This window comes from Erigeron canadensis, chromosome 3 (genome assembly GCF_010389155.1).
Source record: "Erigeron canadensis isolate Cc75 chromosome 3, C_canadensis_v1, whole genome shotgun sequence".
Classification (NCBI taxonomy): Eukaryota; Viridiplantae; Streptophyta; class Magnoliopsida; order Asterales; family Asteraceae; genus Erigeron; species Erigeron canadensis.
The window spans coordinates 4,724,120-4,740,341 of record NC_057763.1 but is presented as its reverse complement, the minus strand read 5'-3'; the positions used below and the strand labels follow the sequence as shown (position 1 = coordinate 4,740,341).

General features: G+C 31.7%; 2 protein-coding genes across 2 annotated transcripts; both read left to right on the top strand.

Annotated features, from left to right (window-relative positions):
• The first annotated feature begins 408 nt into the window (after positions 1–408).
• On the top strand, positions 409–3,640 carry LOC122594352 (endoglucanase 16-like). Its single transcript, XM_043766822.1, has 8 exons — positions 409–609; positions 722–934; positions 1,785–1,985; positions 2,089–2,166; positions 2,294–2,443; positions 2,762–2,870; positions 3,015–3,178; positions 3,299–3,640. The coding sequence occupies exons 1-8, from the start codon at positions 409–411 to the stop codon at positions 3,632–3,634; spliced, it is 1,452 nt and encodes a 483-aa protein (XP_043622757.1). The 3' UTR covers positions 3,635–3,640.
• Positions 3,641–6,808: 3,168 nt separating this feature from the next.
• Positions 6,809–9,969, top strand: LOC122591403 (endoglucanase 16-like). The gene is made up of 8 exons (XM_043763675.1): positions 6,809–7,018; positions 7,147–7,359; positions 7,455–7,655; positions 8,037–8,114; positions 8,230–8,379; positions 8,886–8,994; positions 9,094–9,257; positions 9,478–9,969. Exons 1-8 carry the CDS (start codon positions 6,809–6,811, stop codon positions 9,808–9,810), a joined length of 1,458 nt encoding a protein of 485 aa, XP_043619610.1. The 3' UTR covers positions 9,811–9,969.
• Positions 9,970–16,222: the final 6,253 nt, after the last annotated feature.

The following is a 16,222-nucleotide window of genomic DNA, read 5'->3' as shown; positions in this document are numbered from 1 at the left end:
AGGCATAATCATGTACCTTGGTTGATAATTGTTTTTTGGTTTTCAATCCCGACATATGCGACGTATGTATCATATCGTAACGTACTGATCTTTTTAAATTCCTATAGAGATGTCTTCTCTTTATGTAAGTTTAAGTTTTTATACTTTAATTAATGGCAATAAATAAATCTAGGACACATGTGTGGATGTTGCAATCTTACATTTGAAAGCCATAGAAAATATATACACAAAAAGGGTCTTTTTCAAACCATTAGTTACAACTAAAAGGTCTTAAACCTTTCAACAACCAATACCAATAACAAATTCATAACGTTCCCGCCAAAAATATATAACCAAAAATATAAATAATTTTTTTTTTTTTTATGAAAAATATTAATTGTATGTTCTTGCAGGATCTTCAATCTTATAATGTCGAAACCATGCAGTTTGATCATCACGTTAGCGATATTTGTGAGTTTTTTGGCATTTGCCAACGCGCATTTTGATTACCATGACGCCCTCACGAAATCTATAGTTTTCTTGGAAGCCCAAAGATCCGGGAAGCTTCCTCCTAACCATAGGCCTAAATGGAGAGGTGATTCTGCTCTTGATGATGGAAAAGAAGTCGGGGTAATTAATTAAGCATAAAAGAACATGGATATGTATACTATACGAATGGTTTTATTAGGGCTTTTGATTTTTTAATTATAATTCTTTTTTTTATTTGTATTTATATGTATAGGTTGATTTGGTGGGAGGATATTATGATGCCGGAGATAATGTGAAGTATGGATTTCCGATGGCCTTTACCGTCACCACGTTGGCATGGGCCACTTATTTTTACAAGGCCGAGTTAACAGCTGCAGGAGAGATGAATAATGTTCTTGCTAGTATACGATGGGGTACCGATTATTTCCTCAAAGCTAGCACTCATAAAAATCGATTGTATGTTCAGGTAATTTTTCTAAATTTTGTGAAATCGGAAAGTATGATCCAACTAGAATAACTTCAGACTTCAGAGATTTTTATGGGTGTTTGTTTCGAATTGGATAATTAGGGTGGTTTGATCATGCTTTTGGACCCAACATGATATATCAAAATCGATTAAATTTCTTGGATTAAAAGTAACGCACATTATTGATGACAATTATGTTTAGACCTTCTACATTAAGAAAACCGTACATATGTAATTAAAGACTATACTCTATTTATGTTTCTATCTAAAACACGACATTTATAACGTGTAATTAAGAAACAAACAAAAATTAAATGAGATGACTAATATATTTAGGAAGTGATATTTCTACGACAAAATTTTGCCATCTACAACGAATGTATAGATTTTTATGTACAGAATACAACTGCATGATGCAGGTATCGTTGTAGATGGTTAAAATGTGTTGTAGGAATACATATCACAATATATTTTAGTCATGCCTAGAAGTTTATAAAATATTATATGTAATTCATAGGGCGTTTGGTTTAAAGATTTCAAAAATTTTTGATAAAACGAAATTTCAAATTTGTAATGCTAACTTAAGATATCAAGGGGAAAAAAAATCTAAATGAATTCCTTTCCATCAATTAAAACAAACTAAGCCCAACTGGTTTGGATACCTTATTAACAAAATTAAGTATAGTTCCATTAATAAATTTCCTAATCAGTTTTAAGCAGTACTGGTTACTTATGTGCATGCATGTGTGGGATACTTATATATATATATATATATATATATATATATATATAGTTATAAAAAGTTCTTAATCCAGAAATTTTTAATAGAACAAGAATATTCCTTTTATAGGTAGGAGATCCAGTGAAGGATCATGAGTGTTGGGTTAGGCCTGAAAACATGAAAACATCAAGAAAAGTGTTGGAGATTAATCAAAATCGTCCTGGAACCGAAATTGCTGCCGAGACTGCTGCTGCTTTGGCTGCTTCTTCTATTGTTTTTCGCAGTGTTGATCATGCATATTCCCGCAACCTTCTTAATGGAGCAAAAAAGGTTTCTGAATAATTAATTCAATTTCGCTAAGTTTATCATTTTGATGTGCAAGTTATTTATATTTACTTTTATTTAAAATTAAGGAAATCGATTTGCTTTGCAGCTCTTTGATTTTGCCAATCAATATAAGGGAACTTTCGACGGTGAATGCCCTTTCTACTGCTCCTTCTCCGGTTATCATGTAAGATTTATTAATTCGATCATTCTCCGAGTTTTAATTTTTTTGTTGTACAAAATATCTTTAATTTATTGCAAATAATTAGTAATTAGAGATAAATAACATAAAAAATACAAGTATATATTTTCAGGATGAGTTACTTTGGGGAGCAACATGGCTATACATTGCAACAAAGAAGCCAGTATATTTGAAATTCATACAAGAAGAGTCCACCACTGCTATTGTTTCTGAGTTCAGTTGGGACCTAAAATATGCTGGTGCCCAAGTTCTGCTCTCTCAGGTATATATATAAACTAGTAATCTCAACCCATTCATGTCAATACAACACTACAGATCAATTTTGAGCTATATTTTAGGTTTTTTAAGATCAAATCAGGATGATAACAATTTAACAAGTTACTTTAATTAATTAGACAGATACACTTTGAAAAATTTGTTAGAAGTACTCGTAATATGCGTGGTGTAGCGATCACCTCCCAATTAATAAAAAGAATGTTGGGTTTGTCACACATGGCTATGGATTAATTAAATCAAATCATTTGAAACTACTACTTTATTTTCTTTCTTATATATGTTCCTTTCATTGCTATTGAAACAGTTATTTTGGGAAGGACAAAAGGAATTTCAGACTTTTCAACAACAGGCTGATGGCTATTTTTGTTCTGTTCTTCCTGAAAGCCCTTACCATCAAACTTTCATGACCCCAGGTTTCTCTCTGTCCACACACATTAGTTTCTTTGTTATTTTGTGAATTTCGTGCACCAATATTTGATGATGGGCCGATTAAGCAAATTTGGCCCAAAGTTTATGGACGCATATACTCATAACTGGAGGAAATGTGTGCATTGCAGGAGGTCTAATTCACTTGAGAGATGGTGCAAATGCACAATATGTGACATCCACAGCATTTCTTTTCAGTGTTTATAGTGATATACTGGCTAGGCATGATAAGAAAGTTACTTGTGGTGACAAACAATTCACTTGTGTCCAACTCATGGACTTTGCTAAAAAACAGGTACCATATACGTAAATGGTTCATTTAATTTGGGTTCAAGAACGTTTTACGCAGATCAGACGTACACTATATTGTGTTTAGCTACATATAAGTTTTAAAATCTTTGAGAGTTTATTGCAGATGGATTATTTGCTAGGGAATAACCCGTTAAAGAGATCAATGATGGTAGGATTTGGTCAAAATCCACCCGTTCAAGCACATCATAGAGGTGCGTCTGTGCCAGTGATGGCTCCAAATGAAGATGTGAATTGTGGTATGAGTTTCGTTTATTGGTACAACACCGATAAACCTAATCCTAATGAGCTTACGGGTGCAATCCTTGGCGGTCCTGATAGAGCAGATAAATTTGTAGACTCACGGGTTAATTCATCATTTACCGAGCCATGTACCTATGTTAATTCGCTCGCTGTTGGGGTTCTTGCAAAGCTGGCTAAACATAATGCTAAAGTAATTTAATTTTGATCAGAGTTACAAAAGTCAAATTTAATTAGGTTTCTTTTGGTAAGTCGTTACCTATGTAGAGATAGATTTTTATTGACAGGAAATCTTCAATTCATTCTTGTAATTGATTTTTTGAGCTATGATATATTTAACATGCAACATATATATAATCCATCTGGAGAGAAAGTTGATAAATTAAACTTACCACATAATTAGATTAATATACCATAATTGTGTATTACAAATAAAACTTGTACATATATATTGGTGTATGCATCATGTGATATACTCCCTAGGACATGTATAATAATTACTTCGTATATAGTAGATTGCGCGCATCATAGCAATATCTCACAACTTAACGTATCATCCAAAACGATTTATTTAGTTTTAACGTACTTAAACATTTTATAAATAGTATTGCTAACTTATATCCCTAGGACATGTATTAACGAGCAATCAATGAATTCAATAAGATACACTGAGATGACTTGGTTGCTGACGTCAGTCTTCAGCGATCCACATTGAATTAAAAAGTCAACATTATGTATGTTTGACCAAGACCTTTCATTTCCACTTTGTAAGTCAAAAAGAAATAAGTAATGAAGATTGAAGAGAGAGAACGTTCCATATTAGGGATGAGCACGGGTTGAAACCCGGCCCGACCCGTGAAAACCCGGTTCGGCCCGCGACCCGTGAGAGCATGAAAACGTGAACCGTAACCTGGTCCGTGAAGACACGGGTCGGGTTCGGGCGGGTCACAGGCGGGTCATGGCTTTCCTTCACACTTTTTCGGTTTTTGCCTTCACCCGACTCGGCCCGGCCCGACCCGTCCAACCCGTGACCCGGCCCGTTAGGGCTTCTGGCCGATCGGTTCGGGCCGGTTCCGGGTCGGACGCGAGTCAACGGTTTTTTTCCTCATCCCTATTCCATATACCATACACATGTTTGACTTAACTAATCACGTAAAAACAACTTAATTAGAGAAGCAAAATGAGATAATGGTTCCATCAATATTGTATTATCATGGTTTCTCATAACATAATTCAACCTTTAGTGATAAATGTACATGAGACTTTGGAAAGCCACCAGAAAACAACAACAACAAGGCTTGGTTCATGCAAACAAAGTATGGGAGAAGTGAAATGTACCCAGAGGTAAAGAGACTTTTTCCATAGCACTACAACAAATATGTCATTTTCTTGATTTGTTTTTTACTCGTAATTTGTTTAAAAAATGTAAAAATTTTTGTTAATGTATTCACATTTATAAGTGTATAGAAATAGCTTACATTTAAAAGTGTGAAAAAATTTTAAAAATCACAATATTTACACACTTATATATGTAGAAAAGAAAAGTTCACACTTTCAAGTGTGTAAAAATATGTCAATTATGCTAATTGTTCACACTTACACACTTAAGAGTGTGAAAGTTAATTTGTAACACCTATTTTCTTCACACATGAGGAGTGTGAAGAAACCATGTATTACAAATTGACTTTAGTGTGCAAAGATTTGACAATTGTTCACACTTTTAAGTGTTAATATTTTGTTTACACATTTATAAGTGTGAAAAAATTATAATTTTTAAAATTTATTCACACGTAATTTTTTTCTACACATTTTTATGTAATTACGTTCATCAATTTTTTTCACACTTCTTATCACCAAGTGTGAACAAATGATTTTTTTTTAGTGTAAGGACCTTTACCCAAACGAGAGAATAGCAGAAAATTGTAAAAAATTTAGTATACATACCTATCGATCGATTAACACCTGACAACATTAAGAGTAGAGAAAATAACAAACATAACATAACACACTTCGGTGCAAATCCAACATACATAGGGTGTTTATTATTGTGATTACAAAACAGATTTTGCGTTTTCAAAATAAATTGTGCGTTAATTCAGGTGGGTATATGCTTATTCAAAACTGTGTTTTCATAGCAGATAATCACTTTTTCACACAAACACTTTTTTAAATTATTTGCGTTTTACGAACGTAATAATCAAATAATCAATTCAAAACGCATTCCCAAACACCCTAATAGTAAATAGGAACCCATTTGGACATATCAATCGTCAACATAACAAACTAATATAAACATAACCCATAACATCTAAACATTTTTGTCATTAGTGTTAACAAGTATTGATAGTTTGATACTCGTACTATTGAGGTTGATATCTTTATAAAAAAAATAATATTAATAAGTGGGTGGAAACACTGAACCCATGTACCCCTTGGTATATCGTTAAGTTGATATCTTTGTCATTAGATATTAGATACCCTGTGTTTAAGTCGCCAGCTATTTTTTTGTGCTCTACATTAGTCCCTGCATTTAATAACTAAAATGGATGGGCAATTAATAAAGGTTTGTTTTGATTTAGAAATGTGATTATACAGTTGCAATACAAGGTTAATCCAACTTCAGATTTATATTGTTTGATGAAGTGATCATTTTAGTGAATTCATTTTATATTGTTTGATTAATTGTGCCGTCGAATATGTTGGTATAACTATATATATGGATGACCCAAAATTTCTTTGTATCCTTTCATCTTGTTCCCTGCAAGTCTCTGCTGAAACACTATTAAAGAAAATTTAAAAGAAAAATCTTATTATTTAATCTGTCATGGAGACCATATGATAATCAACCGGTAAAAAATCAGGTGACCCATCAGCCCAAAACGTTGGGTCCTCAACTCCTCATGATAAATTAAGTATCAAAACAAGTTAATTCTTTTTTCTTTTTTTCTTTTTTTATTGTGTACTAAAAACTAAAGAGGGAGTGGCTAATGCTATGGTGTTGGTTTTTTCTAGCACTCTGAAAACTTGATCATATGGCAATTATTAGAAGTTAAAAATTAGTCACATGCCTAACAACTTCGTCATATGTCAAATAGAGGTGAAAAGTTGTCACGTGCACTAAATGAATGGTAGGACATGGATCTGGGACTTATGTGCGAATATCGCATTTTCAAATTAATTTACTCGATCCCTTAATTAATTAGAAACATATACACAAAAATGGGTCATTGTTTTGAACCATTGGTTACAAGTAAATATCTCTAATCTTTGTAACCACCTAATTAACACTCATTTCATCCATAATCCTTCCCGCCAAAAAAAAAAAAAAAACACCAAAATCTTTTTGTTCGTAAAGGACCTCCTCTATTTCTAAATAATGGCCAAATATTATTCTTGTTGCAATTTCTTGATCTTTTTTGCTCTATTTTTGAATATTTGGGTGTGCGCAAATGCGCATTTTAATTATAAAGAAGCCTTAACGAAATCCATTATTTTCTTGGAGGCCCAAAGGTCGGGGAAACTTCCTCCAAACCATAGGCCTCCATGGAGAGGTGATTCCGCTCTTGATGATGGAAAAGAAGCCGGTGTAAGCCTTGCAAGACAATTGTTTTATTATATACGTATCTACGTGCTCTAGATTTTTTAAGGTTTTTTTTTTTTTTTTTTTTTTTTATAAAAATGGTTGTGTTTAATTTGACTCAATTGTGTTTGTAGGTTGATTTGGTTGGGGGATACTATGATGCTGGAGATAATGTCAAGTATGGCTTTCCAATGGCGTTTACGGTTACCACATTGGCATGGGCTGCGTATTTTTATGGGCCCGAGATTCAAGATTCCGGGGAAATGAATAATCTTCTTGATAGTATCCGATGGGGCACCGATTATCTTCTCAAAGCTAGTGTTCAGGATAATCGTTTGTTTGTTCAGGTGATAATGATTTCCCGAAGGAAGTCTCTTATATATCATACAATAATAACAAAAGAATTAATTAATTCTATTGTAGTTTTCTTTTGGAATTATAGGTAGGAGATCCAAAAGCTGATCATCAATGTTGGGTGAGGCCCGAGAACATGAAAACACCAAGAACGGTGCTGGAGATCAATCAAAATCGTCCTGGAACCGAGATTGCTGCTGAGACCGCTGCTGCTTTGGCTGCTTCATCTATTGTTTTTCGCGACGTTGATAAGCCTTATGCCGAGAACCTGCTTAACAGGGCCAAAAAGGTTTCCCAATTTTGAGCTACCTATATATGTTACACATTAAGGTTTTGTCAATGTGAAAAATGAATTCATAGGCAATTTTAAATTTTGAATGTATATATTTTTCAATACGAAATAAAAGTTGGTACCGTCTCCGGTCCCAGAAAACATAAAAAGTGGGTCCCGGCCGGTCCCACTAAGATACGGAGACCGGATTCCGAAACTAACTAGGAGGGTACCGAAACGGGACCATTATGTGGTGCAAAATGCTCATAGTAGAAACTTAACATTAGACGCCACCAAAAAACACCTTTTTAATTAATCTTCTATTCATTCAAGACATATATGTTGTTGCAAAGTTGGTTTTGCTTGTACTTGAAAGAAATCCTTTCTACTTGAATGCAGCTCTTTCAATTTGCTGAGGAGCATCAAGGAACTTTCGATGGCGCATGCCCTTTCTATTGCTCTTACTCTGGTTATAATGTACAATCTCTAAATTTTTTATTGTTTGGATATAGCAAATATGCATTTTCTTGATGATCTAAAAAGGAAATGGAAAAAAGTTACTAATATATATATGGTTGATGTAAATTTTCAGGATGAGTTACTATGGGGGGCAACATGGTTATACATAGCCACAAAGGATCAACAATATTCACAATATATACTAGAGGAGTCCACCTCTGCTGTTGTTTATGAGTTCAGTTGGGACCTCAAATTTGCTGGTGTGCAGGTCCTTCTTTCCCAGGTATATATCTTTTATATATATTGGTTCATAATTACCATCTCAAGTTTTCTAACTAACTGTTTAGATTGGTTTTTATTGAACGGAAAACTGGGATCACTAGCCCACCGATCATCGATCTCCACTCGCCTACCATAGGTGAGAGAAAAGCCCCAATTTTATGTGGGACTTAAACCTATGACCTCATTATTAAAGTCACTACTGGGTACCTCACCTCAACCACTTAGACCGAGGGTCATTCGTAGGCACAATTTTAGTTAAACGCTATTGAAGGTGGTTGAAAAATTGGGAAGTCGCAAATTTATGCTAGCTCAATGTACATGAATTGAGAAGCACAACGCCCCTGGCACAAGTACGCACACATTTGTCACTAATAGCGAAGTATTCTGATTTTCACGATTTAACAAAATACTTTTTCATTTTGTTATAAATAGTCCTAGTAATGAAAACTTATCTATTTTGGCACAAATTTGGGTTGAGGAGTTCTGATAATGCGCCCATTGAAACAGTTGTATTGGGAAGGGCAAAAGGAATTTCAAACGTTCCAAGAACAAGCCAATGGATATATATGTTCAGTTCTTCCTGAAAGCCCTTACCGTCAACCTTTTATGACCCCAGGTTAATTTCTCTCTGAATGCACCAATAAATGTAAAAATTGGTATTTTTGGCTCAATGTTTGTGGATCCAAATACTGATCATCCAACAAAATATGTGCAGGAGGGTTGATTCACTTTAGAGACGGTGCGAATTCACAATATGTGACATCCACGGCATTTCTTTTCAGTGTGTACAGTGATTTGTTGGCTAAACACAATATCCAAGTCACTTGTGGTGATAAAACCTTCACTCATGTGGAACTCATGGGTTTTGCTAAACAAGAGGTACATGTATATACGTATATAATATAATTTCCCGACGACATGCCAAATGTTAGGCGGAAATAAGATTGTTTCTTGTGTAGAGCCTGGTTTAAACATGTATAATCTTGTACAACAAATAACTAACCCGAGGTGCATAGAAGCTAGGATATGAAAGTATATATAGTCAGTATGTTGGTACAAAAACATGTTTTTCAATTTAATGTTTTTGTGATTGTTGCAGATGGATTATTTACTAGGAAATAATCCGGTAAAAAGATCAATAATGGTAGGATTTGGTCAAAATCCACCTCTCCACGCGCATCATAGAGGTGCATCGGTGCCAATGATGGCTCCAACCGAAGATGTAAACTGTGGGATGAGCTTTGTTTACTGGTACAACACAGATGCACCCAACCCTAATGAACTCACAGGAGCCATTCTGGGTGGCCCTGACAGGGCGGATAACTTTATAGACTCACGAGTTAATTCATCCATGACGGAGCCTTGTACATATATCAATTCACTTGCGATTGGCGTCCTTGCAAAGTTGGCAAAACATCATATCTCATCATGATGATCATCTGAATATATAGAAGCTTAATTATACAGAATTGAACTCTAATAAGTTAGGGTTGTCCTCATGTGGGTCATATATAGCATATGTAGAAATAGATCATTATTAGAGCGATAATTATTGTTTCAGAATTGACATTAATCCAAAACCATTTCTTTTGTCCCATTTTCATTCTACGCTATCTCATTAATAATAATAATAATAAAAAAAAGTAACAAAAGTAAATGGGTGTGACCTGCGGTCTCATGTACGTACCGACTTCGTACTGGAGCGAACACTGCATAAGACTCATCCTCGATAAGTCACCAATTACCTTTGACAATTTTTGAAACTGTGATCTCTAGCATTCGGGCCCATGTAATAATAGAGGCCATCTACAACGATCATGCATATGTACACAACTGCAACAAAATAAGAACAATGGACCTAGACCATAGTCACATAATTCGATCAAAGAGCCACACATTTTTATCTTAAGCGAACACGAACACGACCCAGGTTCGCTTGGGTTTGCGATTTGAAGATAAAAAAAATGACGTACCGAGTTCAGCATATGCAACAACCTCAAATGTTGTAGGTTCAGCGAGTTACACCAGTCCAAATAGTTTTTTAGATGTTATTGGTGCAGCAAATCCCATCGATTTCCAAATAGCTAAAAGTATATGGATCAGATATTTGGTGTATTAAGATGCTTGTCTATGCAGTTGCCATGATTTTTTTGAATTGCACTATTAAACATCTAATATCTAAATATCACATTTACCCAATAATTAATTATTGAAATATCAAAAATATCATTGTTAAAGTTTAAAAATATCATAATTACCTAAATAATTAAATTTAATCAATATAAAAGATTAAAATTCTTAAAACTATAAAATTACATTTACAAATTACATTTATATTACAATTGTAATAAAATAAAAAAATAAAAAAATAGAAAATAAAAAAACAACATAAGAAGATATATCTATACTCTCTATTAAAAATTATCCACCCTTGTAGAAAGTTTACAAAATTTGAGACATGCAATTTTATGTTTTTGATATTTTCCAATAAATATCCTTCATCAAAAGCAGACACATTACACATTAATATGTGTCTTTTCTATACCCTAAAACACACACAACTATTGAATATCTCATCAAATCTTTGGAACTTTTTAGCCGAAGGACACTAAAAATTTATTGAGTTATTTATTTTGTTTTTCAAACAAATTTCGATATAGTTAAATCTGTTTAAGTAGTCTACTATCATGTAAATAATCCTTATAATTAGCAATTACACATCTTTAAAAAGTAAGAACCGTATTGAATGGAGTGGTTTCTGAATGATGAAACATTGAAAAGTCTACAAAAGTTGTATATATTTGTAAACTTTTAGAGGTAAAAAGTAAAAACAAAAAAGTTTAGAGGTAAAAGGTAAAAACATGATTACTCAATAACCAGTTTATCAAATTGGCATGTTTTTTTTTTTTAATATTAGACAAATATCCATGCGATGCGACAATGAGATAAGAGTGATGGCGGTGGTGGCGGTACGTAACGACAACGGTGGCGGATCCAATCGGCAATTGTGGAGGTACAACATTTATTCATATGGATTCCAATTAAGCAAAAGTCGTATGTTTTTAATGAGATTAAAAGATTTCAAGATCAAGAGGAGATCGTAATTAACAATATTAAAAGATTTTAAGATTACAACAACCGAAACTATGTCAATGATATCTGTCGCAACGCGCGGATACCATGCTCGTATATATATATATATATATATACACACACACACATATATATAGGTTTTAGGTAAAATAAAACAAGTATTAAAGTAAAATAAATAAAACAATAAGTTTCTCTTTATTGAAGATTATTGTACATCACGAAAATCATCATGCATCAATTGCTTCATGAATTTTCATGCATCAATTTATCTATAATCTAAGAGTCAGGATCTTGCCTTATTTGTTTTACCTTAATACTTGTTTTACAATACCCAATCTCTATATATATAACTTATCAGATGAAATTGGTTTTTAAAGAATAAGAATGGTATTGGTTTGATATGATCAAGAGTACAACTGCACAAATAAATACATGTTCATCCATCAATTTGATCGATATTAAGGGAAGAAAAATGGCGGGAATGAGGTGCGAAGTTTGTGCGCGTATGTAATTAGGGATTGTTGTAATATATATATATATATATATATATATATATATATATGATGTAATTGGGGATCAGATAAAAGAGAGCATAAATGTAATTTGCAAATGTCATTTGATAGTTTTAAGAATTTTAATCTTTTATATTGATTAAATTTAATTATTTAGGTAATTATGATATGTTTAAATTTTTAATATTTCAAAAATTAATTGGGTATATGTGATATTTAGATGCTTTCGCATAACAACGTACGAAAATTGTAAGTCTAAATTTAATTTATCGTAGCACATCCTAAGAAGTACAGAGGGTTATTGATAGAAAAAACCTGTTGTGAACCTAAATATATTTATCTACTAGTCTTAATACCCGTACAATGTACGGTAGCTATATAGATTGTATCATAGATAAATTCGAATAAGCCTCATACATAATACATGCATTGTGCGTATAAAATAAATTGTGGTTATAGTAAATCGATAATCGAAGATATATTGTAATAAACAGTAATGATAGATATAATACGAGTATATGTTTAGTTAAAGTTTTGGATTTGCCTTAAATAATTAGAATCACATCAAAATCGAAACTTGTAAGCATAGTAGATGATAACAAATAACCTTGTGATTTCAAATCGTAAAATTTTTTGAAGTCTTTATGTAATAAAGAATAAAAGACAATTTATTAATGAGAAAAATGATCAATTGAAATATAGTTATAATGTCTTTTGTATTAATAAGCCAAAAGTTAGAATTTAATTGTCAATCTAATAAGGAAATTGAATTTATATACAACAAAAAGTTTATTAACAAAATAAATAAATTAAAAAGATATGCGTCGATTAAAAATTACGCCACGTGTCATTTTAAGAATATATCAATCCTGTTTTAATTTATTGGTATACCCTATTTTAATTTTGTTCATTATATGTACCAATTAATTTGTTTTGTTGTTCAATTCGTGTAATGGATTTTCATCCTATTGAATAACTAGCTGGTTTCCAATTTATCATTGTTAAATTAAATACTTGAGAATAGTGTTCCAAACTGTAAGAAACAAATATACATTGTATGTAGCAAGATTTGGACAAAATAACGACTTACTACAATTAACAAAATTCAAAATTAAGCTACACAATACATGTTCAATATACCTTTGTTGAGTCAAGGATTCGCTGACCAGACTTGGTCGCTGACGTATATTGTCAGCGAGTCCAGTGACTCTTATCAGCGGGTGGTTCCTTTCCAATTTGTAAGTCAAGACGAGAAGAATTCAAACAAGAATAAGACAAGAGTCACATAGTGGTTTATCCAACTGTATTTTACCTTGTAAGGAAAAGATGCAGGTGGTCCAAAGACAAGGGTGTTCTCTCTCATACCCGATTTGGTATAGAAGACAAAGGCTTCTGCATGCAAGTACTTCGAGCCAATGAGACGTCGACAACCACCATCAGTCACTATCAACGGAAGGTCGTGTTGCCCTAATTTCTCCCTATAAAAGGCAGCACAACCGCAACAAAACACTTTGTGTTGTCACCTTGAAAGTGTGTGTCACTTATTTATTTCCTTGTAAAATTGTTTTAAGTTTTCTAGTTTGTCTAAAACTTAAACAATTGTTAGTTCATCTATTTTCTTATAAGACAAGTTATAATATTGACTATGTATTCTCTGTTTAATTAAAGATACATATGATTAGACTTGCGTAAATCTGCATACTTGAACTTGTCACTTGTTTGTGTTCTTTACTTAACATTATTTACATTCTTGCCTAGTTAATAATATACAAGTATTGTATTCGTGGACTGTCAACTTTAAAATATTTGAATGTTATTGATAGAAAATAGGGAGATCGATATAACATCCCAAACTTTTAAGTTGTTTTCATTGACCTTGATCGCTAGTCAAAGTTGGTCTTTCTTTAAGTAGGTTATGCTAAATGTTATTAAATGAAATTATCTAGAGATGACTATTTATCTAATAAATAAATAAATTTAGAGGGGTGTTAAGTGTTGATTTAGTAAAACTCATGAAACTGTAGTTAAGTATTAACCAACCCTAATTATTATCAACCCTAATATAATACATCGTGCATTGTGGTCGATCATAAAAAAAAAAAAAACCAATCTAAAAGAATTCAATAGAAACAATATAATAATTGTTGTTTCTTCAATCTTCGGTTGTAAGCACCACAAATATAAACTACTAAATTAAACCCGCACCTTGTGTGAGACTGGTTAAGAACGTAAACTATATATAATTAACTGATAATTACATTATTATTCATACTTTATGATAGTATAAAAAATAGTTAATTTATAACTGATACAAATAATAAAATTATAATTTAGAAATATATAATATACTTATCAAATATGTTTTAGCATGATTAATGAAACGTAAATATTTATAAATCATAAAATTCTTTTTCTATTACCTATATATATTATATATAATATAAAAAACAATCTTATTTAAAACAATGATCATTATTATTATTTTAAAAACGACACAATGATAATTATCATTGAATTAATAAAAAGATGTAGTCTAAAGCATAAATAAACATCTTTGCGCTCATATATTATCAAAATACGGAATATTAGTTATATGAAGATAAGTTACAAATATATATTTAAATATCAAAAATATATATGTGTGAAATTGATAAAATAAATATCTAATTTAATATTGATAATATAACCGATTAGTAAAATATTAGATGTAATTATCAATATAATCCAGTTTTATATTATATTAAAGTATATTATATTCTAAGTATAAAGATAATTAAATACAAAGGAAAATAGAAAGTGATAAGTTACAAAGATCGATCGACAATATATATCAATGTCTTTTAATTAGGTAACTACTCAATAAATATGTACCGTAGTTTGCAAAATATAAACAAATATTAAGTTAGATTACGTGGTTTGTGTATAATAATAAAAGTTAGAGGTGAAGAGTTTTAATCTTGTGTTTGGCTTTTTTAGTGGCTATTTAAGATTAATTTTTAAAACAAACCTAGTTGGCAAAAAAGAGAATTGTCAGGAAAAAACTTATCTATATAGAGAGATATTTGGTTACCTTGAATTTCATCCCTAAGAGCCAAGCTAATATATATATATATATATATAATATTAAGAGCCAAACTAATACTCTACACACTAGCTAATAACTGACGGAATATACGTACACATACAAAATCGTATATATATATATATATATATATATATACTGCATTAGAAATAAATAGAATCTAGAAACACAATGTATTTTTTATTTTTTTGAACGTAACAATGTATTATATTAGGATAATGATAAATCTACCTAATTGGTATGTCTAAATATATGTCTAATAGTAAGATGATGATATGTGAAAAAATCAGGGAAAGGAAAGAGAATTAGTGGAGTACACATGTCATTTTTGTAAGATTTTAGATTGATTTTTAGACATATAAGTTAGGTTAAGTAATCATTTTTTCTATAATATTACTAAGCAACCATGATGCTAGAAAAATACAATCATAAACTTAACATGAGGATGTGGGAATCATAACAAGCTGTTACAAGTTACAACACAAGGAGCTAGTTCCGAATTTAGAAGCGTGTGATTTGCATGCATGCATGCATGCATTCATTATTGATAACTGATATATTAATTATGACTACTGGTGCATGCATTTATTTTTTTACATTTTTGAGGTTTGACTTTAATTTCGTTATATTTGAAGTTAGTATAAAGTAATTGTTGATCATCAATGACTGCGTGATTGAGTTATATATTACTGTATTCTGTTAAATCCCAGTGAAAATAAAGAATAAAAAAAAAAATAAAAATGGAACGTGTAGGAGGAGGAGGTTTCCATGGCTTCCATAAGCTCCCCATCCACCCTACATCTGGTACGTACGTACTCCTAGCTTCTTACTTTATTTACTCTATATATTTTTAGTGATATATATATATATCTTAATTATATAGAATTGAAAGACTTATATATGTGCGGAAATATCAAACTAGCTAGCTAGTGTATATAAATTTGACCCAACAGAAATAGTAGTAACAAGTCTTATTTGCAAGATATATGTAGCACGTACTCATGCAACTTTGAACTACTGTGCATGTAAAATTTGTAGATATGATCATTAATTAAAATTAAATAGGGCTAATTATTGTAAATATGTAGTCTCTCAATCTAGTTAATTAAGTGTTTTGTATATATCAAATTAAAATCCGAGTGAAATGTGTTTTGTGG